Source organism: Bos javanicus, chromosome X (assembly GCF_032452875.1).
Source record: "Bos javanicus breed banteng chromosome X, ARS-OSU_banteng_1.0, whole genome shotgun sequence".
In the NCBI taxonomy this organism is placed as follows: Eukaryota; Metazoa; Chordata; class Mammalia; order Artiodactyla; family Bovidae; genus Bos; species Bos javanicus.
The window spans coordinates 96905327-96932634 of record NC_083897.1 but is presented as its reverse complement, the minus strand read 5'-3'; the positions used below and the strand labels follow the sequence as shown (position 1 = coordinate 96932634).

The 27308-nt window shown below is 39.7% G+C and overlaps 1 protein-coding gene and 1 long non-coding RNA gene across 8 annotated transcripts in view; one reads left to right on the top strand and one right to left on the bottom strand.

The window, feature by feature from the left end:
- The window catches only part of VSIG4 (V-set and immunoglobulin domain containing 4), a 96485-nt gene that overhangs the window by 44960 nt on the left and 24217 nt on the right, over window positions 1-27308 (bottom strand). For 2 of the 5 annotated variants that reach the window (XM_061410297.1, XM_061410301.1), the window contains 5 exons: window positions 15549-15611; window positions 14846-14923; window positions 12295-12399; window positions 9543-9564; window positions 8444-9203 (listed from right to left, as the gene is read on the bottom strand). In XM_061410297.1, coding sequence (XP_061266281.1) covers window positions 8966-9203; window positions 9543-9564; window positions 12295-12399; window positions 14846-14923; window positions 15549-15611 — 506 coding nt within the window. In that variant the 3' untranslated portion in view covers window positions 8444-8965. Of the gene's footprint in view, window positions 1-8443; window positions 9204-9542; window positions 9565-12294; window positions 12400-14845; window positions 14924-15548; window positions 15612-27308 lie in introns of those variants that run through there. The other 3 variants (XM_061410300.1, XM_061410299.1, XM_061410298.1) reach the window with 2 other exon arrangements.
- LOC133243416 (uncharacterized) lies at window positions 810-18812 on the top strand. Of its 3 annotated transcripts, XR_009735079.1 has the most exons (5): window positions 968-1144; window positions 2083-2143; window positions 2777-2910; window positions 5635-14037; window positions 15925-18811. It is a non-coding gene; the product is annotated as an uncharacterized LOC133243416 (long non-coding RNA). The 3 variants fall into 3 exon arrangements; XR_009735077.1 differs by having other exon boundaries at window positions 966-1144; window positions 2083-2910; window positions 15925-18812; XR_009735078.1 differs by lacking the exon at window positions 15925-18811 and having other exon boundaries at window positions 810-1144; window positions 2083-2910; window positions 5635-7540.

Below are 27308 nucleotides of genomic sequence, written 5' to 3'. Positions count from 1 at the left end.
AAATCAATATTGCTGGGAGAAATATCAACAACCTCAGACACGTAGATGATATCACTCTAATGTTAGAAAGTGAAGAGGAACCAAAGAACATCTTGATGAGGGTGAAAGCGGAGAGTGAAAAAGTTGGCTTAAAACTCAACATTAAAAAAACTAACATTATGGCATCCAGTCCTATCACTTCATGGCAAATATAAGGGATAAAAGTGGAAGCAGTGACAGATTTTATTTTCTTAGCCTCCAAAATTACTGTGGATGGTGACTACAACCAGGAAATTAAAAGACATTTTCTCCTTGGAAAGAAAGCTATGACAAACCTAGACAGCATTAAAAAGCAGAGACAACTCTTTGCCAACAAAGGTCTGTATAGTCAAAGCTCTGGTTTTCCCAGTAGTCATGTATGGAAGTGAGAGTTGGACCATAAAGAAGGTTGAATACTGAAGAATTGATGCTTTCAAATTGTGGTGCTGGAGAAGACTCTCTAGAGTCCCTTGGGCATCAAGGAGATCAAACCAGTCAATAGTAAAGAAAATCAACCCTGAATATTCATTGGAAAGGCTGATGCTGAAGCTGATGCTCTAATACTTTGACCACCTGATGTGAAGAGCTGACTCATTGGAAAAGTCTCTGATGGGAAAGAATGAAGGCAAAAGAAGAGGGGGACAGTAGAGGATGAGATGGTTAGATAGCATCACCGACTCAATGGACATGAATCTGAGCAAACTACAAGAGATAGTGAAGGGCAGGAAAGCCTGTCATGCTGCAGTTCATCGGACAGAAAAGAGTCAAACATGAGTTAGCAACTCAGTAACAACAATTGCTACTTTAATTGAAGATGTTGTTTCCAGAGGGTCCCTGTTAAAAATCTAGGAGAGTACCTTAACTGATAAATGAGAAAAAATAAATAAATAAAAGTGGGTAGCTGAAATTACTCAATCTCTAGGATATAAGAAGAGAGGAAGGGTCCCTCCCTAGGACAGTGCTCAAGGGACAACCCTGACTCCACCCCAAGTTTTAGTAAGAAACAACAACAACAACAAAAAAGGAACTGAATCTTTCTAGAAGATAGATCTGGGGAAACTAGTCTCAAGGACTAAGTCAATAAATTATTCTGGTAGAAGAAAGTTTTCTACAGAGCAGTGTGAATGTGAGTGAATCCCTATTCAAGCTATCCCCTACAGCCTCTAAGCCCTGCATATGCAGAGAAGACCATAGTGAGAGAGTGGCAGTGATGGAAGGGTTAAAAAGTAACCAGGGAATATTTGAGTTGGAGAGGCCACCAAGATCATCTAGTTCAATCTCTGTTGGCTAAATGGGAAAGTAAGATTAAGGGAGGGAACAGAGCTGACAGATCTGGGAGTAGGACACAAAACTCCTGGCTCCCAGGATGTTTTTTTTTTTTTCTCTTGAACCTGAATTTATACTACTGTATGTGTCTTGGATAGATTATTCACTGAGTCTTGAGTACTGCAAAGAGTCCTATTTCTGCTCTATAGACTAAGCACTGAGACTTGGGCACTGCAATCATTGACAGTGATCATGCAAATATAGCCTGAAAGCATAGTAGGAATTGCCTCTATGACATGCCATCTGCCATGTCATCAGGTTTCATGATGTAGTGCCTGCATAATGGGAATTCAGTCTTCCTGGCTGTGAATGGAAACTGCCCAAGGATTGCAAACAACAGGATCTAGGAAATCATTTACTTTCTTATATCTGTCATGTTCCTCATGAATCCTGAAGGTCATAGTTGAATTTAAGGGTCTGGCATTATCTTTTCCTTCTTAAGGTCAATTACTTTCTTTGTAATCAAAATGAGAGAGTAGAAAAAGCCTAATATTTGGAATCAGAAAGACCTGAGCACAAATTCTGCCTTCTCAATTATTTCCCAGTTTTGTTTCTTTAGGAAAGCCACTTTACTTCTATGTGTCTCAGTTTCTTCACCTATAAATAGGAAAAATGATAGTACCATACTAAATGGTTGTTGATTAAATAACACATGTAAAACACGTAATAAAAGCATTATGCAAAACATATAATAAATGCTTTGTAGGTATGACATTTCTTTTTTCATTCTGTCTTAAGTTCCCTAGATGCCAGAATGCAACCTGTGGGCAGAACTGTGCTAGCAAGGCCAGCTTCAAAGGTATGTGATCTGTAAAGTTTCACAGGTCTTCATGCTTAAAAAAGACCCCAAATTTAGCTTAATGTTCTGCTGTCACCATCTTGATTTTCTTTTCTTTTTTTTTTTTTTTACAAGGATCCCTTCATTTTGTACCTGTAAATTTACTCCTATAAATTATATTTTGTGCCAATGGACTTAAAATGAATGTTTTAGGAACAGGAAACATTCCAACAGGATGAGAGAACACATGAATTTGGAGTTGACAGAAATAGATTCAAGTTCTATGTATGCCACTATTTTGCTTTTTTATATCAGGCATTTCCTTTTATCCTTGAGAAGATCAGTTTCTAAATTTTGACAATTTTTGTTTGACAATGTCTTAGCTTTGACATTTCAGGACTCTTTCAATAATTCTAAGGAAACCTCTCTGGCCATAGGCAGAACCTAGGGCAGCCAGAGCTCTCTACTCCAACTTTATGAAGCTTGGGGAATTAGTTCCTGGTGGAGTTCAGTGGCAGTGGGCAAGGGCATAGCAGTGGGGACTGTTGCTGCAGTAGGAGACCCTTTCACAACGGCACTGTTTTGTCATTTTGCACTCAGATTTCCGTTGGCTAACCTCAGCCTTATCTTCCTCATTTCTGTTTCCTCTTGAAGACACCAAAGGCCCTTCAAAACATAGGACCTTCCTGCTCAAAGCATAAAGCCCAGTTCCCTTTGACTTCTGCAGGATGGCGCATCACCAGGGAACCTATGCCTCCTACAAGATGAAGGCACCAATTCAGTAACAGGTATAGTATCCACTTGCCCTCTCTGTTTGGGTTCCCAAACTAGGGCAGTGTCTATGGCTACTAAAGGTGGCTTGGATCTACTCATCTCATTCTCTTTGGACACTTATGAATCCTGGATCAAGGGTGGGGGAGAAGAAGGGTCCCATTGGTCCCCTTCTGTCCTAAATCCTAAAATGGTAATAACAGACAGTTTAGGAGACAGTCAAATGGGAGTGGAAAGTTCTCTGGAACCAGAAGTCAGGATATTTGAATAGCAGTTCTGGTTTTGCTGTTTACCCATTATGTATCTTTGAACAAGTCCTTTCTCTATTCTAGGACATATATTTTTGGCCTTTTCTGCAAAAAATGGGAGGGGAAAGATTAGATGAATTGTATCCAGAGACTCTTTTAATTTTTATATTTCTTATTTTGAAGGTTGTCAGCCCTCTGTTGAGAAGGGATGTGAAAGTGATGCTGAGTAAATATCTCTGGGTGAGGCTGAGCAGGGGGTTTAACTATGCCTAAAAAAAAAAAAAAAATCCATACTGCTCCCAGTGTGAGGATGCACAACTGGGTCAGTTGCAGGGCAAGTCTTACTACTTGGTATATTAGACCTCCCAGGGCAGGCAGAGAACAGATGATATTTTATGTAGTGTAACAGACCAAGAGAAAAGCTTTCAGTGTCCCTCAATACCGCTCCATGTAGATATCCACCTCTTCTTCCTATGGGTTTGGCTAGCTTTTCTCAGCTAAACTTGCTTTCATTATACTCTATGGGAGAGGCATGGACTAGAACATCAAAAGTGGAAATAAAACCAGTGTAGTTTCAGCTCAACTACTGACTCCATTAATACTGGGACGAAATGGTCTATAAGGCTCTTAAGTTTCATGTACTAAAAAAGAATCTTTAACCTCTTCAAATCTCTCTTCCTTTTTGATGAAGTCAGAAAGGGTGTTCAGAAGGCTGTGGGCACATCCAGTTTATCCAGGTCTTCTCACAAAAGCTGGTAGTCAATAACACTGATAATAGAAGAAAGGCATCAGTACAGTTCTCTCTCTCTGGCCACCCTGAACTCAAACTGTATTAATCAGCTTCCTTGGCTGGCTTCTCCAGGGACCGAGCTAAGGTGTCCGTGAACTCCTATATGAAAGGCTCTGGAAAGGTCACCAGACCCTTTTACAACAATTTTTCCAGGTAAGTTTTCTTGTTACCATTTCCAGGGGAGACAACTGAAGCTCAAAGGACAACTGAAACCTAAGGGAAAACTTTCCCAAAGCCACGGTTGGCTAATCGGTGCCCACAGCAACATTAGAAAAGTTTGTATAAAAGTTTGTCTTTGTTCTAAATCAGACAAAGTTTGTCTGATTCTTTCCACTATGGCCTATCTGGTGATCATGATTGTTGCTTTGGCTGAAAAAGCCACACTTCTGGGTCACTTGGAATGGATTGGATAGGTAGAGAGGGAAATGATTGGATAGGTAGAGAGGTAGAGGGTGGAAAATACTGTTTAGAGCTTTAAGTTTGAAGTTCCTCTCAGATATCAAATTGGAGGAGCATGTCACCCCTTTGAGGCTTCCTGGTGGTGCTAGTGGTAAAGAACCTGCCTGCCAATGCAGGAGACATGAAATGCAGGTTCAAACCATGGGGTGGGATGATCCCCTGGAGGAGGGAATGGCAACCCACTCCAGTATTATTGCCTGGAAAATCCCATGGACAGAGGAGCCTGGTGAGTTACAGTCCACAGGATTGCAAAGAGTCAGATTCAACTGAAGCAACATAGCACGCATGCACACACATCACCCCCTTACCAACATATATTCAACTGAAAGAGTTAAGGTTTATTTATTTTTTACAAAAATACACTCTGCTGTTTCATTGACAGAGAAGTCCCTCTGCCTTGTCTTATCTAGGATAAGGCCTTCTCACCTCATGGGGCAGTTTTATATTCTTTGGAATGTTTGCAATTTTCATGACAGTATTTAATATAAGCCAGTTACTTTCTCATATATCAACTATCACACTTGGGGAGGGGAAGAATTTGACACAGACAACCCGGAACTTTTAGGAACAGGATTTGGGCATTGCTAAGGGAATTCTCTCAGAAGTTCCAGGCATGCATGATCATGCTCCTGGTAGCTTCTTTATTTTTCACATGACTGCATTGAATGATCCCAGTAACTGACTGCCAAGTCCACTGCCAACAATACTTACACCCATTTTGTGGATGTGGAAAACTAGAGTTCAAAGAGATGGAATGATTTATCCAAGATTTCTCAACTACTTAATAGAAGAGCCAGAATTCATGCCCAAGCTTAGCCTAAAAGCCTTTGTTCACAGTCATAACACTGTAAGAACATAACGTACTGAGTAGCACACATAGCACACATAGCATAGAACACTGTGTGAACTGTGAGAACACTGTGAGAACCATAGGAAGGTGAGACATGGACATTAACTCTGGGACCTGGTCTTTTCCTGCACAGAGAACCTCACTGTAGCTAAGGACCCCTAGAAATGCCATAGCTATAGGACTCAGGCCTGAGAACCCCCCAACTGGGCATTGGGACTTCACCTGCAGTATCAACTGGGCCTTCCACATATACCATAAAGATCCTTCTTCTTGTTAAAAGCCTTATTGCCTATTTCATTCACTTCCTTATTTTGATGATTCACCTAGTCCCTACAGCCTCTGCAGTTTCCCTGGTGCTCAGGGTGTGACTCCTTTCTCTCTCTTTCCCTCCAAGGTCACATCTTCCAGGATGATCTCGCCTCCCCACTGAAGCCCCTGGCCCAGCCTCCTACAGTGCCATGCTCCGTGTATTTGACAAGCTGAGTTGGACACTCCATGTAGTAGTGTCAGTTTGTCAAATACCCCAAGTGTGGCATATGCCTAGCAGCTCCAGGCCGAGACACTTGAGATACAACAGAAGAGAGACAGTTGGATACAAGAACACTCAGCAAATACCAACTAAATTCTCAGAAGTTATTTTTGGTGACTTTGAGGGAAATAAACCATTATACATGAAGGTGTGGGGGAAAAATGAAGCAGCTCTGCTACACACAGTGGGAGCCCTAGGGGGACACAATAGTCTTGAAAAGGCATTTGGGCATTTTCAAGGGATGTAAACGTTCTTTGATTCATACTTTCTTCCTTCACACTCCCCTCCCACAGTCACATAGCAAGGACATCAGGACTTAGGAACCCAATTTCTTGACACTTTATCTTGACTTCTAAACACACTCTGACCTTACTTATCTCTCTCCTTTTCCTCATGCTGTTTCTCCTTCTGGGAATACCTTCTTTATTTCTCTCTTCTCAACTAATTCTTTCCCATAATTCCTGGCCCAGCCAAAGTCCAGCATCTCCAAAGACTTGAAAGTTAACTTATATTCTTTCCTGCTTCATTCTTCAACACACTCCTTGCCTGGGTGCTTGTATGTACCCATTTATCTCTTACTGGCCAATGGTACCTTTTGAATTGTTAGTGAACTTATTTCTTTTTTTTTTGGTTTGTCTTGTTTATTATTATTATTATTTTTAATGGCCGAATTCTCAACAACAACCTTGAAGGAGTTCTTAAACAAATTCAAGCTTTTCTGACACTCAATAATGGATATATTCTAAAGTCATATATTTTGGACAAAGTTTTCTAACAATATTTCAAATATTTCATAATTTCTTTTTTAAATTTAAATTTATTTATTTTAATTAGAGGCTAATTACTTTACAATATTGTGTTGGTTTTGCCATACATCAACATGAATCCTAAGGGAAGTATTTTTTTAGTTCCCCACTAGATTGTGAACTCCTAGAGAACAATATTCTTTCCGTGATTGCTCTCTCCCCATTCCATCCCTACTCTAACCTCAGCACAGTGCTCTAGTTACAGAAAATACTTAATAAATGCTTATTGATAGAAAAATTTTCCAGTAGTCCCTTAACTTTGGACCTTTGGGTCAAATGCTACCCAGGAACTTTGTGAAAAACCAATTTTGGTAACTACAATGCTATAGGGTGTGTGAGGTAACTGCCAACATGGAGGGTTTTATCCCTGAGAAATAGGGTCAAGAGTCAGAGGATGAGAGCAAAAAAGTAGACTCAGAGAGCAAGTAAGTTTTGGAATTACTTGGTAGCAAAAAGTTATATAGATACTTTATTGGAGGATTTTTCAGAGACTTTAATATTGAAATATTGCTTTGGAAATCTCCGAGACAGAGCCATAGAGTGAAACATTTCCCATGCTTATCTGATTATGGAATTTTTTTCTGTGGTCCATTTCCTGGGTCTTGAATTTCATGGAACAAAATTTGAGAAACTACCTTAGAGGAACTTTATATTTTTCATCTTTTCTGGAGATCTTGTCTTTTTACCAAACAGCTACTTGCCTAAGACAGGTCCAATGTTATCACATCATTTTTGTTTACTCTATACTGTATATTTGGACTAGGTCTATACTTAGGACTTTCTTACTGACTTATTTTATATGTAAAAAATTATCAGGTTTTGGACAGAGATGATCTCTGGAAGTTTCCTGATGTAATATATATATGATCCTATGTCTGTAATTTTATCTTTTGTGTGACATTTAATCAACTTGTAGCATCCATGTTAACTGGCATCATTAAAATAATTTAAATGTTTGCTTTCAATTTTTTCTACTCTGGAACAATTTATGTAGCAACAAAAAAATGCATACAGGCCCTGGTGATGGAAGTACTCCTTGATTCATTACTTTCATTCCTATAAAACAAAGGGCTCCTTGCTCACTTTTGTGTATAATTTTGACTTTTGTAATCAGTGTATGGGGGGCAGCTGTTGGTTAAACCTGAAATGACCTTGGAGTTGCATTGTAATCAAAAGTGGTGCATGTCAGCTTCCATAGAGGGTGAAGAAGTTGATTTGACATGAATTACCTGAGGAAAAGTTGAACTTGCCCAGAGCAGGTCTTCACTGAGGAGAATGATTTAAAAAGTACATTGCATGCACACATATTCAGAAAGATAAACACACACACACACACACACACACACACACACACACTCAGACTCCTAGTATCTATTCTGCTTGAGAAGAAAGACTTCCATGCTGTGACCTTTACCCCACATTATAAGAAGGGGTCAGGAGATAAAGATGACCTATGAAAAGTATAACTTTTCCAAAGATGTTATGAATCTAGGAAGTAAAAATCTCTGAGGGTGATGCATCTATAGTTTGGAAAGAAGGAGAGCTCTTTATCTGTCGACCCACAGTCCCTGAGACAGAAGAAAGACTCCTTTTTTTATGGTTTCCAATTAACCTGGGTAGAGTCACCCAGGTGGAGCTGGAAGGATGATTAAGAGAAGAATAGAAGGCAGTTGAGTACTCTTTTACCAAAGGTTTATTGTGTTTCAGTGAGCTCACTGCTGAAATGAAGTAAGGATAGCATGGGTGCAAGGGAAGAAAAAACAAAAAAGAAAAGGTTCTATCCATACTCCCAGGGCCTCAATCATCTCAACTAGTCTTACTTTAATCACTCTTGGTAGGTACTTGAGAGAGGACCAATATGACCAATGTTGTTATTATGCTTAGATATTTATTGAGCATCAAAAGAATACTAGAGCACTAGGCTCATAGTACAGGAGCAGATCTGAACCCTGGTCTGTTTCATGATAATCTTGATTCAAAGTTATCTGGCACCAGGGAAAGGGAAGTGACCTGAACCTAACTCATCCTCTGAGCTGGCAGAGCTGAGCCTCTCTCTGGTCGTTCAGTGGTAAGAGGACAAAGTTGAGTGGCATCTGGAGGCATGGTGACCAAGTCCTAGTGCTACGGGCACTTTTTTCTGATGTTTGGAGAAAAGCAATGGAAGCTGTAGGCAGGACAACTAGAAGGGTCTAGGGCATGGCCCAGCAGCAGGCTTGCTTGAGGTACATATGGCAACTTCTTAGGCAAAACCAATTACTCTTAGGAACCTCATTGTTGGCAAGGAAGACATGTTGGACTAACCAGGAAGAAACAGCAGGGAAAGGGGCCATGTAGAATTCCTGGGCTGAATAGGCAATTATGTCAATAGACATCACCTCAGTAGGACATTTTTAGCAGACATTCTTGACCTTGGTGGCTAGAAGCTCATAATCCAGGGAATCTGTATGCAGCAGATGAGCATAGTCACTGTTGATCTGGGTGATGATCTGGTACTCCTGGCCCAGGCAAGGCTCGTCAGAGTAGTCATTGCCCAGAGTCTGGGAAGCTGGCTCTTCATCGGAGCAGCCACTTGTGAAGAGGGCCACCCTCATTGTTTCACCAGAGTCACTGGCCTCCCTGGCATGAAACCTGTGGTCCAAGAGCCCACCACCCATGAGAAGAAACTTGAATCTGGTACCTTGGTTTCCCACTTTTCTGCCCCAGTTATTGACAACTGACCATCAGGCACCTGCCACCCAAGGATTCTTGGAACAGAGGTCTAATGGACTTGGGTTATTTTGTGTGTTCACTGGGTCAGGACAGTACCACAGGAGGTGCTTCTGAGAGGGAAGAAAGTTGTGCCCTGACCTTGAAGGCCTCTGGGCTTAATATTGGGTCTGTACCAAACCCCCTTGCCTCTATGCCAGTAATCAACAAACTTGAGGACAAGGAACAGGTCAGAAGATAGAAGATGAGAAGCTATCTTACCTGGCCACTTCATAGACATGATCTAGAAAAAAAAAAAAAAGAAGAATCAAGTCAGAAGTCTCCATAGGGAATGGGTAAGGGCCAAATGCAAGTCCTTGTGAAAAGAAAAGGGAAGAAGAGACAGAAAGGGGGGATCACAATATGTCTCAGCCTTCCAACAAATAGAAGTGTTAGGAAGGTGGGTTGAAATACAGATTTACCTGTTTTTCAACAGATGCAGATTTATCTGGGAAAGGAAGAGGAAGCACACTTGATCACTGTCATCTTTGGCACAGTCTGACTCTGGACATTGGGCTAGAGCTTGGTGTGATGGGGGATGGACACTGGAACTGGATCCACTCTCCACCCAGGAGTCTTGCCAAATATCCTTCAGGGAGTCTTTATGAAAAACTTGGCAGCCATTCAGACCCCAGACAAAAGGGCCTGAATTATCAGTCTGATGCCCGAGACTATAGCTTGAGTCATTCTCAAGTGCATTTATCCCCATCCTGCAACCAGGAAGGATCTTGGAATAAATCACCATTGCCCCCTAGTGTCTGTGGAGAAGAAGTATCTACATTCCACGTAGGCTTAAAAGCTCTCTAAGTGAGTAAGTGAAGTCGCTCAGTCGTGTTCGACTCTTTGCAACCCCATGGACTGTAGCCTACCAGGCTTCTCTGCTCATGAGATTCTCCAGGCAAGAATCCTGGAGTGGGTTGCCATTTCCTTCTCCAGGGCATCTTCCCAACCCAGGGATCGAACCCAGTTCTCCCGCATTGCAGGAAGACACTTTAACCTCTGAGCCACCAGGGAAGCTCTATAGCCTGGTACAAAGATGGATGTACTGCCCTCTAGGTGCTTGTAATCTTTCAGAGATGCAACTGGAAATGTAAGCATTAAACCACAACAAAGCAAAAACAGAATGCTGCAGGTCTTTTGTTTGGTGATAAAGCCTTAAATTTCCATGTCTTACCTCCCTGATTGGCTCTGCAGCTTTCATACTGTAGGATCTTTTTCATTTTTATATGCCTAGTGCATGGTACATAGTAGGTACTCAGAAGCTACATGTTAAATTGAGATGATGCCCTGAGGCTGTCTCCCTTATACAGAGATAGAATGCAGGAATTCTGGAAAGGCAATCCAGGGAGGAAAAAGTATAAAGACATGAGGTGTGTCACCTATTTGCCTGTTTGACTTCAGTGACTGGGAATGAAATTAGGTCTAAGAGAATGGTGGGGGTTGACAAGATAGGCCAGAGCCACATTACAGAGGGCCTTCAATGGGATGCTACATTTTGACCTCTGTCCTCTGAGTCATGGGGAGCCCTGGACTGTTTTTGAAAGGGAAATAATCTAGTATTGTTACAGTTTATACTTAGTCTTATTGAGACTATAATGAATGTTTTCCTTTTAGTACACCTAGGACTTGTGGCAAATTAAGATATCTCCACTTCCAAGTTTAGCTTCACGGATCATAGCCATGGTAATTGGCCAAGACAAGAGTTTTTACTTCAAACCCAGGACAAGGAGAAACCCAAGGCTTCCTCCTCTTTTTGGGTTGGAGAGACCTATGGTAGAAATCAGACTATTAGGGAGTAGGAGCTACTTCAAAGGAAGAGACACATAAATGCTAGTTAAAATGACTAGTGCAAAAGGAATTGAGATGTAGTTAGGCTTTACTTAGAAGTAAACATTAAGAGTCTCTTTTTCTTCTGTTGGCAAACAGATATTAAATGACCCTGACAACTACAGTGTAATCATGTCACTGCCTGGCTTAAATTTTTTAAGTGATTTTTAATGCAAGGCTTAGAGAAGAAATTCCAAATTCCTTAACCTGTCATTCAAGACTTTCTAGAATCAGGAATGAACTTATCTTTTCCTTTGTATTTCTCTATTGCTTGGCTACATGAATTTTCTCTATTGATGACTCCACTCATATTTATCTTTTACAATTTCACCCCTTTATTCATGTAATTTCTTGTATTTGTAGAATATTGTCCCCTATCAATGGCTTTCATCCTCCAAGGTATGGTCTAAGTCCTGCCTCCTCCTGAAAGCCCTTGATAATTATTCTACCCCTAACTGATTCTCCTATCCTTTGGATCTTTTTAGCATTGATTATCTTCTCCAAGCTTTGAGTTCACAACCTTTATAGCTATGTATTGTTATTGATAAACTCCATGACTCTACCTTGATTCCATTAATTAAACTGTAAATAACTTGAAGCAATAATTGTTACTTCTCCTTCTCTTGCACCCTCATTAAAAATCCACTATGTAGATGCTGTGCCAGGTTGAGTAAAAAGATTTGTGAATTAACTTTCATATGTTGTACTCTTATTGCATGTCTGTCTCCATGGATTTCCTATCCTCACTTTCAGGATAGGCTGGGGACCCTTTGAAGTGCCTAACATAGTGCTTGATGCAGAGTTTATGCTGGGGTTTCTTTGGAAGGAATGATGCTAAAGCTGAAACTCCAGTACTTTGGCCACCTCATGCGAAGAGTTGACTCATTGGAAAAGACTCTGATGCTGGGAGGGATTGGGGGCAAGAGGAGAAGGGGACGACAGAGGATGAGATGGCTGGATGGCATCACTGACTCGATGGACGTGAGTCTCAGTGAACTCCGGGAGTTGGTGATGGACAGGGAGGCCTGGCGTGCTGTGATTCATGGGGTCGCAAAGAGTCGGACACGACTGAGTGACTGATCTGATCTGATCTGTACTGCTGAATGAAAGAATAAGCGAAAGCCACCCATTCATATTCATCACTCACCCTGTTGGGATGTCTTCCTGCAGACCATGATATAAGTCATGGTGATGAACACTATACAGCACAAGGAGATGATGAGAATTATGGCAAAGATAGACAGGCCTTTTCCTAGGGGGCAAAACAAGACCAAGTGGTATCTGGTTGAAAACAGTCCAGAAACAGAGACTCCAAGGATCAGTCTAGACTAGCTCACAGTTCTTTCTTTTCCATCCTCTCCTAACTTATTTAGCTAGCCAGAGAGACAAACAAAACCCAGGATCCATGAAAAAGACTTGAAAGAAGCTAGAGACTCCATGTACATGCAAGTTATTTCAGGTCCACTCATTGATGGCTGATTGGCCTGGACATTTGAACCAGTACTCCATGCTTTCCATGGGGCCAAGACAAGAGGTTTCTCACATTTTCTTAGGAGAAAGTGCTTCCCAGCTTCACAAAAATACTACCGTATTGAGATTATGATCAATTACTTCTCTGTCCAAGTATTCAGGTTTCTTAATCCTCAAAACATATTTCCACTGTCTCCTGGGTTACCTATCTAAATCATGAAGGAAACCCCTGGACTAGGCTTCTGGTCCTGGGTCTGTTATTTATTTGCTGTATGACTGTAGTAGGCAGAATAAGGGTCCTCCAAAGATGCTCATATTCATATCCCCAGTATGTTAGTTTACATTGTAGGGAAGAATTAAGATTGCAGATATATTTAAGATTGTTAATTCATTGACTTTGAAGTGGGGAGATTATCTTGAAATATCTGGGTGGGCTCAATGGAATCTCAAGGGTCTCCCCAAAGTGGAAGAAGGAAACAGAAGAGGGGATGATAGTGAGATATTTGAAGATACTACATTGCTAGTTTTGAAACTGGTGGAAGGTAATCAGAAGCCAAAGAAAGAAGGTAACCTCTAGGAACTGAAAGGAGGACAAAGAAACTGATTATCCCCAGTATCCAAAAATAACACAGCCCAATTATACCTTGATTTTAGCCCAGTATGTCAGACTTCTGATGTCCAGAAGTATAGGATAATACATTTGTGTTATTTTAAAGTGCTAAGTATGGGGTACTTTTTCAGTAGTCCTAGAAGGCTAAATACATAGAAGTCATAGAAGAATAAATACAGTGACTTTAATCAGATTTTTTTTTACTAATACCTTAGTTTCCCCATAAGTTCAATGAAAATATTGGATGATGTCTAATGCACTTGTAGCTATAATATTCTGAATCTAGGGAGTGAGGTCAGGGGATATGGATGGAGAGGGAAAGGAATCCCAGTGTCCTTAGGATTTACTGCTGCAACTGACTTTGTTTTCTCTAGATCCCAAAATATTATATCTTAGACATCTGGTATTTGTGGTCTTTAGAGCTCTGATTGGAGTTGAGAGAACCTAAGCTATAAAATGATACAGATCAAGGGAAGGTTCCTCATTGGAGAGAGTAAAGTTGTAAAATAATTAATAGAGGATGTAGGGCATAAACTCCAAATCTTAGAGTATCCAGTCTTCCAAAAGTTATTTTCCCATCTTCTCAAATCAACTGTCTTAAGAAGTATCTTCTAGCTCCCCTTCTTCTATGGATATTGCCATAGGAGAGACATGGAACTATGGAAGTCTTCAAGCCAAAAGTGACAACACAGAAATGGAACACAAAACAAGCTTAAGCTGTGACCTGAGACAACCAAGAAACTCTGCAACCAGGAGGGCAGAAGTACAGAGGCATTAAGAAGTCCACCATCAATGACACACAACCAGAGGGTAAGACCAGGAGTGATAGTCATTGAACTATTATGTACTTATCAATCAAAACAGATACCTACTGTAGACCTGGAGTCTTAGAGGTCTCCAGGCATCAACACTTTTGTTGCCGGACCATGGGGGTGGTCTAGAGAGTTCTGAGGGATGGGCCAAGGCAGCCAAGGTGATAATGGGAAACAGTGGTTAAGAGAAACATCTAGCATCAACTAGTATTGTTGATAAAATAAAATGATATAAAATATAAGTATTTCATTGTTTTAATAATCAATGTATTCAAACCACTGCATACCAGCTATTAGTTCCAGGTGAAAACCCAAAGAACTTATATTTGGGGTTTGCATCTCTGAGACTTTGACTTAGGGATCCTTGAAACTTTGAAGGAATCAGAAATCAGCTACAAGCTGCTTGGTGACCTCTGAAGAATAACTCAAGTAATGAAGCCTTGCCACTACCCTTACCTGGTCCAATGCCTGTCTCCCTGGGAGAGATGGCTGAAATCATAGTCCAATTCCAATTCTTACATAGAATGTTTAGGAAGTACATTATCATGCCAAAAGAGAAATAAGAACAAAGATATCACTACCCTTAAACCCATTCTGACTTTGAACATCCCTGTATCTGTATCTTTCCCTATTCTTTCTCCATTCTATCCATCTCATCTGTCTCTAGGACCTTTGATCATAGCCTGGAACATAGGAGGTAACAGTTTGCAGAGTAGAATGGCATAGAATAGTGTGTATAGTGGAAACTTTTTGTTGCAAAGTTAAGAGCCAAAAAGGAAGAATAGAAGTGTTAACATTTCCCTTACCTGGTCCAGCACTTGTCTTTCCAATATCACCATCCATTTCAGTTATTCTGCCCCAGGATATATTCACTGTGTATGTTGCTATAACAACAGGATTATTAGGGTCAGAGATCTCTCTTCCAGATAGGAAATTTCAAGATGGAGGGTGGCTACAAAGATTGAAGTTCTTCTATGGGTATCTGTGCTAAGATTTCCAGAATTCCTGGCCATGTCATTGACCACTATTATTGGGTTAGCCAAAAAGTTCATTTGGGTTTTTCCATAATATCTTACAGAAAAACTTGATTGAACTTTTTGGCCAATTCAATACAATAATGTGATAGCTTATTTTATTTTTTTACTGTTGGTGGGAAGAAGGCCCATAGAGGAGAGAAAATATACCTGAAGTCCCATAGCAATTCAGACTAGGAGCAGAGCAGAAGTCAGTTTTCTTTTTCCACTTTTCCTATAGGGTTATTCAAATTCTCTCCTTCTTTTTGCCTCAGACATTTTTACAGAGAAAAAAAAATAATATCTATATATATATATATGATTCACTTCTTCATGACCCTTAGGTCTTTTTATTTCCATGTCTTTATTACCATGTTCCTTCTGAAGAACCCAGTGACCTCTTATGACCTGTCTAATGGCATTGAGCCTCCTCCCTTGGCTTCCATGACACCATTTCAGACCTTCCCTATTCCCACAGAACCCCAGTAAAACTCACCTTCCAAGGGGGTTTGCATGGTTGGAAGTGACTTAGTCTTGGTCTCAAGTGGCTTTGAGGAATCTGCAAGGAAAAGGGAGTCCATTCAAGGGCACTGGCACCCCTGAGTGAACAGTTGAATGTTTTAGGAAAAAATGGGAAATAAGTAATGGCCAGTCAGATACTTAATTAATCTGGATGGGGAAAATATTTTGTTTTAACTAACTTCCAGTTGAAATTTAGCTACTTATTCTCTTGAGAGGGTCTTAGAAGTATTACAAAGAAGGTGGCTGTAGTGAGTTAGTAAAGATAATAGAGTAATAACCTCCAAACACTTACTTCTTCACAAAAGCAGTGAAATGACTGACAATTTTTTTTAAACTTTTTTTTCTTTAAGATTTTGGAAAAATAGCCAAAGATTTGAATCAACCCGGGTAGCATTTATGGAAGAAAAACACTCCAATCTTGTTAAGTACAGCAAGTATTGTTGCATTTTAATTTACCCCAGCTCTATTACCCTGTCCCAGGCCAGTAGTAGCCTTGAAAATAAGCCTTGTTCAAGGTGCTAGACTGAACAGAACAGATTTAATTCCCCCCAAAATTGTCATTATTTGACTTCTGTGGCAGTTCCCTGAAAGACCTGATTCAAAAGGCTTATCTTCATTGATCATCTAGTGTTAAAACTCTTGCTAGGGAAGGGGTGTATTTGTCAGACAGATGCCTGGAGCATTAAACAACAACTAAGGTAAACAAGAGACTTGCCAAAAAGCTTTAAAAAAAAGTAATTAAAAGTTCAGAGACTTTGAAAATCTCTGACACATTCATGAAATCTGGAAAGCCAAGACATGAATAGTATTGTGTGCATGCTCAGGAAAGACATGAGAATGTCATATGTTCTTATCTCTGACTAGCCTTGAGGCTCTGCATTAACAGGAAATGAAGGCTACAGCATAGTTATAAACTTCCTGGGTAAGCATTGAAAACAGTTAAACAAGCAACAGAACCCTTGGAGTTTTATTGATTCCAACTATTTAAAGAAATATCTGTCCAATAAATATTTGACCACAAAATTGATCAGAGACTTAAGTGGCAATCCATGACAAAGAATAAAAGAGACTACATAGAATTAGCTCAGACAGTTATTGAACAAATAAATAGCAATTAATACAGAAAGCAGCAACAAAAGCAAGCCCTGGAGAGAGACAGAGACTCAGAATTCTAAATTTGTCACACTATATTATTTAAAAAGTCAAATTTTCAACAAAATATGAGACATGCAAAGAAACTAGAAAGTATGGAGCTTCTGGTTAAAGATGGCAGAGTAGAGCACCATCTCCTTCTGCGAGAAAACCAAAATTGAAACTAGCTATTGAACAATCATCAACAGGAGAATGTTGCAACCTACCAAAATAAGACACCCCACATCCAAAGACAAAGAAGCCATAGCAAGATAGGAGGAGGGGTACAATCACAATAAAATCAAATCCCTTCCCCACCGGGTGGGTGACCCACAATCTGGAGAAAAATCATACCAAAGAAGTTTTCCCACTGTTGTTAAGGTTCTGAACCCCATGTCAGGCTCCCCAGCCTGGGGACCCAACAAACAGACTGGGAATATACAGGGAATCTGACCTTGAAGGCCAGCAGTATTTGATCATAGGACTTCCACAGGACTGGGAGAAACAGAAACTCCAGTCTTAGAGGGCACAAACAAAAGCTTGTGTGCACTAAGCCTCAGAGGAAGGGAGCAGTGAGACCACAGGAGACTGAATCAAAACTACTTGCTAGTGTTGGAGGGTCTCCTGTGGAGGCATGTGTCTGCAGGGGATTACCACAGGGATGGGGACACTGGCAACATCAGTCTGGGAAGGTCCCCCTTGGTGTAAATCCTCTTGGGTTGCCATTAGCCAGACCACAGAACCTGTAGACCCAAGGGCTGGGTCACCTCTGGCCAAAAAACTACCAGGAAGGGAGTGCAACACCACTCATCAGCAGATAATTGGATTAAAGCTTTACTGAGCAAGGCTCTGCCCACCAGAGCAAGACCCAGTTTTTCCCACCACCAGTCCCTCCCATCAGGAGGCTTACACAAGCCTCTTATAATCCTCCATCAGAGGGCAAACAGAGAAGAGAGAAGAGGCACAGTCTGACGGTGACCAAATTACAGAAAGTTAATCATCATGAAAAAAAATAGAAAGTTATGTCCCAGATGAAGGAACAAGATAAAACCCCAGAAAAACAGCTAAATGAAGTGGAGATAGGCAAACTTTCAGGAAAATAATTCAGAGTAATGATAGTGAAGATGATTCAGGATCTCAGGAAAAGAATGGAGGCAAAGATTGAGAAGATGCAAGAAATGTTTACCAAAGACCTACAAGAACTGAAGAACAAACAGGTGAATAATACACTAGAAGAAATCCATAGCAGAATAACTGAGGCAGAAGAACAGATAACTGACCTGGAGGACAGAAAGGTGAAAATCACTGCAGGAGAACAGAATATAGAGAAAAGAATGAAAAGAAATGAAGATAGACAGACAAATAAATAAATAAATAAAAGATATTTGCAATGTCAAGCCATAATGGGAACATGATTAGCCTAATAATATAAAATAATTACATACAACTCAGGGGGGAGGATCAAGCAGAGTGATAAGTGGAAGTACATACATGCACATATTTTCATCTACTCAGCCAGTCTATGTCTTTTGTTTGGTGCATTTAATTCATTTGCATTTAAGTGCAAAACTACAGTTTTCGTGTTTTAGGTTCATTTTCTGTAGATAGATCTTTTCCTTCTCTTGCTTCCTGCTTGGAGAAGTTCCTTTAGCATTTGTTGTAAAGTTGGTTTGGTGGTGATGAACTCTCTTAACTTTTGCTTGTCTGGAAAGCTTTTGATTACTCCATCAAATCTTAAGGAGAGAGTCTTGCTGGGTAGAGTATTCAGTTTTTCCCACCACCAGTCCCTCCCATCAGGAGGCTTGCACAACTGTAAATAATATGTATATATATTTTAGAAAACATGAACTTTTGCCTAACTAAAAAAATGTGTGAGTTTGATTCCACTTATTTGATTTAGTATGAATAGAATGTTAGATTTATAATTTAAGAAAATAGATAGGCAAGAAGCAGCAAAGGTTTACTATGTAGCAGAGGGAAATATAGTCAATATCTTATATTACCCTATAATGGAAAATAATTTCAAAGATAATATATGAATATATGCATAACTGAATCACACAAAATTTCTACATTTTGAAATTTAGTATTGTTTACCAGTTTTTCTAAATGTCCTATGGACATCTAATAGCAACATAAGAGATATAAAATTTTAAATACATTTTGTAGGATATAAAATTAATGTAAATTTATATAAATAGAAATCAATTGTATTTAAATTATTGACATCATCAAGATGCTCCTATTCTTATTTTTTTCTGCATTTGATAAAATATTCTCAGAGAAATGTTAATATGTCTCACTATGATTATATATTTTTTCTTTTCCCTTATATTTCTTCTGAGATTTTTGCTTTATGTATTTTTGTTTCTTTTCTGTTAGGTACCTCATGGTTTATGATATCTATCTTTGTGAATTGTACTTATCTTTAAAAATATTCATCTTTGTTTAATTTAAAAATAAATAAATTTATAAATTAAAAAAATAAACTAGAAAATATAGTCCATAAACTTATTTAAAAAAGCAATGAATAGAAACTTTCTCTGAGGAAGTACAGATACTGGACTCATTAGAAAAAAATACTTTAAATCAACTAAATTTGTTATTAAAAAAAAAAGAAACAAATCAAAGGAAACTATGTCCAGAAAACTAAAATAATGAGGGCAATTCAAACCAAGTTGTTGTTCTGTCACTCAGTTGTGTCTGACTCTTTGTAAACCCATGGGCTGCAGCACACCAAATTTCCCTGTCCTTTACTATCTCCCAGGGTTTGCTCAAATTCATGTCCATTGAGTCAGTGATGCTATCTAACCATCTCATCTGCTGAAATGCTCTTCTTTTCTCTTCAAATTTTCCCCAGCATCAGGGTCTTTTCCAATGAGTTTGCTCTTTGTATCAGATAGCCAAAGTACTAGAGCTTCAGCATCAGTCCTTCCAATGAATATTCCCATTACTTTAAGAATTTTCCACACTTTGTGGTGATGCACACAGTCAAAGGCTTTAGTGTAGTCAATGAAGCAGAAGTAGATATTTTCATGAAATTCCTTTGCTTTCTCTGTGATCCAACAAATGTTGGCAGTTTGATCTCTGGTTACTCTGCCTTTTCTAAACCCAGCTTGTGCATCTGGATATTATCAATTCAAGTACTGCTGAAGTCTAGCTTGAAGGATTTTGAGCATAACCTTACTAGTATGTGAAATGAGTGCAACTGTATGGTAGTTTGAACATTCTTTGTTATTGCCCTTCTTTGGGATTGGAATGAAAACTGGCCTTTCCTGTCCTGTGGCCACTGCTGAGTTTTCTATATTTGCTGACATATTGAGTGCAGAACTTTTACAGCATCGTCTTTTAGGATTTTAAATAACTCAGCTAGAATCCCATCATATTCATTAGCTGTGTCTGTGGTCATGTTCTTAAGGCGACTTGACTTCACACTCCAGAATGTCTGGCTCTAGGTGAGTGACCACACCATCATAGTTATCTGGGTCATTAAGACCTCTTTTGTAGAGTTCTGCCACTTCTTAATTTATTCTGCTTCTGTTAGCTTCCTACCGTTTATGTCATATATCATGCCAAACCTTGCAAGAAATGTTCCTTTGATCTCTCTGATTTTCTTGAAGAAATCTTAAGTCTTTCCCATTCTATTGTCATCTTATACTTCTTTGCATTGTTCTTAAGAAGACCTTCTTATGTCTCCTTGCTATTCTCTGGAACTCTGCATTCAGCTGGGTATATCTTTCCCTGTATCCCATGCCTTTCAGTTCTCTTCTTCCCTCAGCTATTTGGAAAGCCTCCTCAGACAAACATTTTGCCTTCTTGCATTTCTTTTTCTTTGGGATAGTTTTGGTTACATCTTCCTGTGCAATGTTACAAACATCAAACCAAGTAGAAAATGTCAGTAAACAAAAATTATAAAACAGGAAAAAACTAGAAATCCTGGAGATGAAAGATACAACAACTGAACAAAATGCATGCATGCTAAGTTGCTTCAGTCATGTGTGACTCTTTGCAATCTTATGGACTGTGGCCTGCCAGGTTCTTCCCTCCATGAGGTTTTCCATGCAAGAATACTGGAGTGGGTAAGCATGCCCTCCTTCAGGGGCTCTTCCTGATCCAGTAATCAAACTGGCATCTCTTATGTTTCCTGCATTAACAGTTGGGTTCTTTACCACTTCTGACATCTGAGAAGCCCCAACTGAAAGAATAAAACCCACTAAAAAGAAGAATTCACTAAAACAGATTTAAACAGGCATAATAAAGAATGAGTAAAACTGGTGTCAATTGAAATTAGCAGATTAGAGAAACAGAAAGGAAAGTGAATGAAGAAAAATGACCAGCACCTCAGAGAACTGCAGGTCATCTTCAAGTGTACCAATATACACATAATGGAAGTTACTGAAGAGGATAGAAAAGCACAAACAAAATATTTTAAAATGCTATGTAATGTCAAAAAATTTTTGACATTTTTATTTTTATTGACATTTTTATTTTTATTACTTTTTTATTCCTGTTTAGTTGTGTCTGACTCTTTGCAATCCCATTGACTGCAGCTCCATCTGACTCTTTGCAACCCCATTGACTTTAGCACACAAGGCTTCCCTGTTCTTCACTATCTCCCTGAGCTTGCTCAAACTCATGTCCATTAAGTCCATGATGTCATCCAAACATCCCATCCTCTGTCAGCCCTTTCTCCTCCTGCTCTCAACCTTTCTCAGCATCAGGGTCTTTTCCAATGAGTCTTCTTGGCCAAAGTATTGGAGCTTCAGCTTCAGCACCAGTCCTTCCAATGAATATTTGGGACGAATTTCCTTTGGGATTGAATGGTTTGATCTCCTTGCTGTTTAAAGAATTCTCAAGAGTCTTTTACAACACAATAGTTCAAAAGCATCAATTCTTCAGTGCTCAGTCTTCTTTATGGTCCAACTCTCATATTTGTACATGACTATTGGAAAGCTTTTTAGCTTTGACTAAAAAGACTTTTGTAGGCAAAGTAATGTCTCTGCTTTTTAATACACTGTTTGGGTTTGTCAGAGCTTTCCTTCAAAGGAGAGAATGTCTTAATTTCATGACAGCAGCCACCATCCACAGTGATTTTGAAGCCTGAGAAAATAAAATCTGTCACTGTTTCCATTGCTTGCCCATCTATTTGCCATGAAGTAGTGGGACTGGATGTCATGATTTTCATTTTTTTTAAATACTGAGTTTTAAGCTAGCTCTGTCACTCTCCTCTTTAATCTTCATCAAGAGGCTCTTTATTTCCTGTTTGGCTTCTGGCATTAGGGTGATATTGCTTGCATATTTGAGGTTGTTGATATTTCTCCTGGCAATCTTGATTTCAGTTTGTTATTCATCCAGCCTGGCATTTCACATGATGTACTCTGCATAGAAGTTAAATAAATACACATACAATGTGTTAAAATGCAGATACATCACTATACTTACAAAGGTGATACCACTGTAATGGCAGAAAGCAAAGAGGGACTAAAAAGCCTCTTGATGAAGATGAAAGAGAAGAATGAAAAAACTGGCTTAATACTCATCATTCAAAGAACAAAGATCATGGCATCTGGTCCCATACTTCATGGCAATTAGAAAGGAAAAAAAGAGAAGCAGTTGCAGCTTTCATTTTCTTGGGTTCCAAAATTACTGGTGATGATGACTGCAGCCATGAAATTAAAAGACACTAGCTCCTTGGAAGGAAAGCTATGACAAACCTAGAGAACATATTAAAAAGTAGAGACTCCAGTTTGCCGACAAAGTTCTGTACAGTCAAAACTATTGTTTTTCCCGTAGTCATGTACAAATATGAAAGTTGAACCATAAAGAATGCTGAGCACTGAAAAATTGATGCTTTCAAATTGTGATACTGGAGAAGACTCTTGAGAGTCCCTAGGACTGCAAGGTGATAAAACCAGTCAATCTGAAAGGAAATCAGCTCTGAATATTCATTGGAATGACTGACGCTTAAATTGAAGCTCCAATACTTTGCCCAACCCATGTGAAAAGATGACTCATTGGAAAGACTCAGATGCTGGGAAAGATTGAAGGCAAAAAGAGAAGCGAGTGGCTGAGGGTGAGATGGTTAGATAGCACCTCCGATCTGATGGACATGAGTTTGAGCAAACTCCAGGTGATAGTGAAGGACTGGGGAGACTGGTATTATGCAGTTCATGGGGTCTCATTGCAAAGGTTCAGACATGACTTAGCAAGTGAACAACAACATAGCAGTATTATTTTCCATCTGTCTCCTAAAACAAAAGAAGCAAAAATAAACAAATGGGACCTAATTAAATCCTTTTGTACAGCAAAACAAACAAAAATCAATGAAACAAAAGACTGCTTACTGAATGAGAGAAAATATTTGCAACTAAGAATGATAAAGTGTTAATGCCTAAAATATAGAGAGCTCATATAACTCAATATAACAACAAAAAAATAACTTGATTTGAAAATGGTCAATTCAGTTCAGTCGCTCAGTCAAGTCTGACTCTGTGCAACCTCATAGACTGCAGCAAGCCAGGCCTCCCTGTCCATCACCAATCCCTGGAGTTCACTCAAACTCATGTACTCTGTGTCCGTGATGCCATCCAATCATCTCATCTTCTGTCGTCCCCTTCTCCTTCCACCTTCAATCTCTCCCAGCATCAGGGTCTTTTCATATGAGTCAGTTCTTCACATAAGGCGGCCAAAGGATTGGAGTTTCAGCTTCAGGATCAGTCCTTCCAATGAATATTCAGGACTGATTTCCTATAGGATGGACTGGTTGGAACTCCTTGAAGTCCAAGGGATTCTCAAGAGTCTTCTTCAACATCACAGTTCAAAAGCATCAGTTATTCGGTGATCAGCTTTCTTTGTAGTCAAACTTCCGTATCCATACATGTCTACTGGAAAAACCGTAGCTTTGACTAGATGGAACTTTGTTGGCAAAGTAATGTCTCTGCTTTTTTTTTTTTTTTTTTGTCTCTGCTTTTTAATATGCTGTCTAGGTTGGTCATAACTTTTCTTCCAAAGAGAAAGTGTCTTTTAATTTCATGGTTGCAGTCACCATCGGCAGTGATTTTGGAGCCCACAAAAATAAAGTTTCTCACTGTTTCAACTGTTGCAGAATCTGTTTGCCATGAAGTGATGGGACCAGATGCCATGATCTTCGTTTTCTGAATGTTGAGCTTTAAGCCAACTTTTTCAGTCTCCTCTTTCACTTTCATCGAAAGGCTCTTAGTCCTTCACTTTCTGCCATATGGGTGGTGCCATCTGCATATCAGAGCTCATAGATATTCTACTGGCAATCTTGACCCCAGCTTGTGCTTCATCCAGCCCAGCGTTTCTCATGATCTACTCTGCATATGTTAAATGAACAGGGTGACAATATACAGCCTTGATGTACTCCTTTCCCGATTTGGAACCAGTCTGTCATTCCATGTCCAGTTCTAACTGCTGCTTCCTGACCTGCATACAGATTTCTCAAGAGGCAGGACAGGAGGTCTGGTATTCTTACTTCTTTCAGAATTTTCCAGAGTTTGTTGTGATCCACACAGTCAAAGGCTTTGGTGTAGTCAATAAAGCAGAAATAGATGTTTTTCTGGAACTCTCTTGCTTTTCTGATGATCCAGCATATGTTGGCAATTTGATCTCTGGTTCCGCTGCCTTTTCTAAATCCAGACTGAACATCTGGAGCTTCATGGTTCATGTACTGTTAAAGCCTGGCTTGGAGAATTTTGAGCATGACTTTACTAGGATGTGAAATGAGTGCAATTGTGTGGTAGTTTGAGCATTTTTTGGCAATGTCTTTCTTTGGGATTTGAATGAAAACTGACCTTTTCCAGTCCTGTGGCCACTGCTGAGTTTTCCAAATTTGCCAGCATATTGAGTGCAGCACTTTCAAAGCATAATCTTTTAGGATTTGAAATAGCTCAATTGTTTTTCCATCAACTCCACTGGCTTTGTCCATACCAGACCACCTGATCTGCCTCTTGAGAAATTTGTATGCAGGTCAGGAAGCAACAGTTAGAACTGGACATGGAACAACAGACTGGTTCCAAATAGGGAAAAGAGTTCATCAAGGCTGTATACTGTCACCCTGTTTATTTAACTTATATGCAGAGTACATCATGAGAAACACTGGACTGGAAGAAACACAAGCTGGAATCAAGATTGCTGGGAGAAATATCAATAGCCTCAGATATGCAGATGACACCACCCTTATGGCAGAAAGTGAAGAGGAATTAAATAGCCTCTTGATGAAAGTGAAAGTGGAGAGTGAAAAAGTGGGCTTAAAGCTCAACATTCAGAAAACGAAGATCATGGCATCCAGTCCCATCACTTCATGGGAAATAGATGGGGAAACAGTGTCAGACTTTATTTTTCTGGTCTCCAAAATCACTGCAGATTGTGACTGCAGCCATGAAATTAAAAGACACTTACTTCTTGGAAGGAAAGTTATGACCAACCTAAATAGCATATTCAAAAGCAGAGACATTACTTGGCCAACAAAGGTTCATCTAGTCAAGGCTATGGTTTTTCCTGTGGTCATGTATGGATGTGAGAGTTGGACTGTGAAGAGGCTGAGCGCCGAAGAATTGATGCTTTTGAACTCTGGTGTTGAAGAAGACTCTTGAGAGTCCCTTGGACTGCAAGGAGATCCAACCAGTCCATTCTGAAGGAGATCAGCCCTGGGATTTCTTTGGAAGGAATGATGCTAAAGCTGAAACTCCAGTACTTTGGCCACCTCATGCGACGAGTTGACTCATTGGAAAAGACGCTGATGCTGGGAGTGATTGGGGGCAAGAGGAAAAGGGGACGACAGAGGATGAGATGGCTGGATGGCATCACTGACTCGATGGACGTGAGTCTCAGTGAACTCCGGCAGTTGGTGATGGACAGGGAGGCCTGGCGTGCTGCGACTCATGGGGTCGCAAAGAGTCGGACACAACTGAGCGACTGATCTGATCTGATCTGATCTGATGCTTCTTAAGGCCCACTTGACTTCACATTCCAGGATGTCTGGCTGTAGGTGAGTGATCACACCATCGTGATTATCTGGGATGTGAAGATCTTTTTTGTATAGGTGTTGTGTGCATACTTGCCACCTCTTCTTAATATCTTCTGCTTCTGTTATGTCCATACCATTTCTGTCCTTTTTGTGCCCATCTTTGTATGAAATGTTCCCTTGGTAATGTTAATTTTCTTGAAGAGACCTCTAGTCTTTCCCATTCTATTGTTTTCCTCTATTTCTTTGAACTGATCACTGAGAAAGGCTTTCTTTTCTCTCCCTGCTATTCTTTGGAACTCTACATTCAAATGAGTATATGTCCCATTTTCTCCTTTGCCTTTAACTTCTTTTCACAGCTATTTGTAAGGCCTCCTCAGACAACGGTTTTGCCTTTGTGTATTTCTTTTCCTGGGGGTTGGTCTTGATCACTGCCTCCTGTACAATTTCATGAATCTCCGTCCATAGTTCTTCAGGCACTCCGTCTAGCAGATCTAGTCCATTGAACCTATTTGCCACTTCCACTGTATAATCGTAAGGGATTTGATTTAGGTCATAACTGAATGGTCTAATGGCTTTTTCTACTTTCTTCAATGTAAGTCTGAATTTGTCAATAAAGAGTGCATGGTCTTAGCCACAGTAAACTCCTGGTCTTATTTTTGCTGACTGTATAGAACTTCTCCATCTTTAGCTGCAAAGAATATAATCAATCTGATTTTGGTATTGACCATCTGGTGATGTCCACTTGTAGAGTCTTCTCTTGTGTTGTTGGAAGAGAGTGTTTGCTATGACAAGTGCATTCTCTTGGCAAAACTCTATTAGCCTTTTCCCTGCTTCATTCTGCCCTCCAAGGCCAAATTTGCCTGTTACTCCAGGTATGTCTTGACTTCCTACTTTTGCATTCCAGTCCCCTATAAAGAAAAGGACATCTTTTTTGGGTATTAGTTCTAGAAGGTCTTGTAAGTCTTCATAGATCCCTTCAACTTCAGCTTCTTCAGCATTACTGGTCAGAGCATAGACTTGGATTTCTGTGACATTGAATGATTTGCCTTGGAAATGAAAAGAGATCGTTCTGTCATTTTTGAGATTGCTTCCAAGTACTGTATTTCAGACTCTTTTGTTGACTATCATCACTACTCCATTTCTTCTAAGGGATTCTTGCCCACAGTAGTAGATATAATGATCATCTGAGTTAAATTCACCCATTCCAGTCCATTTTAGTTTGCTGATTCTAGGTGAAAAAACAGCTTTCAGAATGGGAGGAAATAATAGGAAATGAAGCAACAGACAAAGAATTAATCTCAAAAATATACAAGCAACTCCTACAGCTCAATTCCAGAAAAACAAAAGACCCAATCAAAAAGTGGGCCGAAGAACTAAACAGACATTTCTCAAGAAAAGACATACAGATGGCTAACAAACACATGAAAAGATGCTCATCACTCATTATCAGATAAATGCAAATAAAAACCACAATGAGGTACCATTTCATGCCAGTCAGAATGGCTGCTATCTTTGGGTTCAAGTCTACAAGCAATAAATTCTGGAGAGGGTGTGGAGAAAAGGGAGCCCTCTTACACTGTTGGTGGGAATGCAAACTAGTACAGCCATTATGGA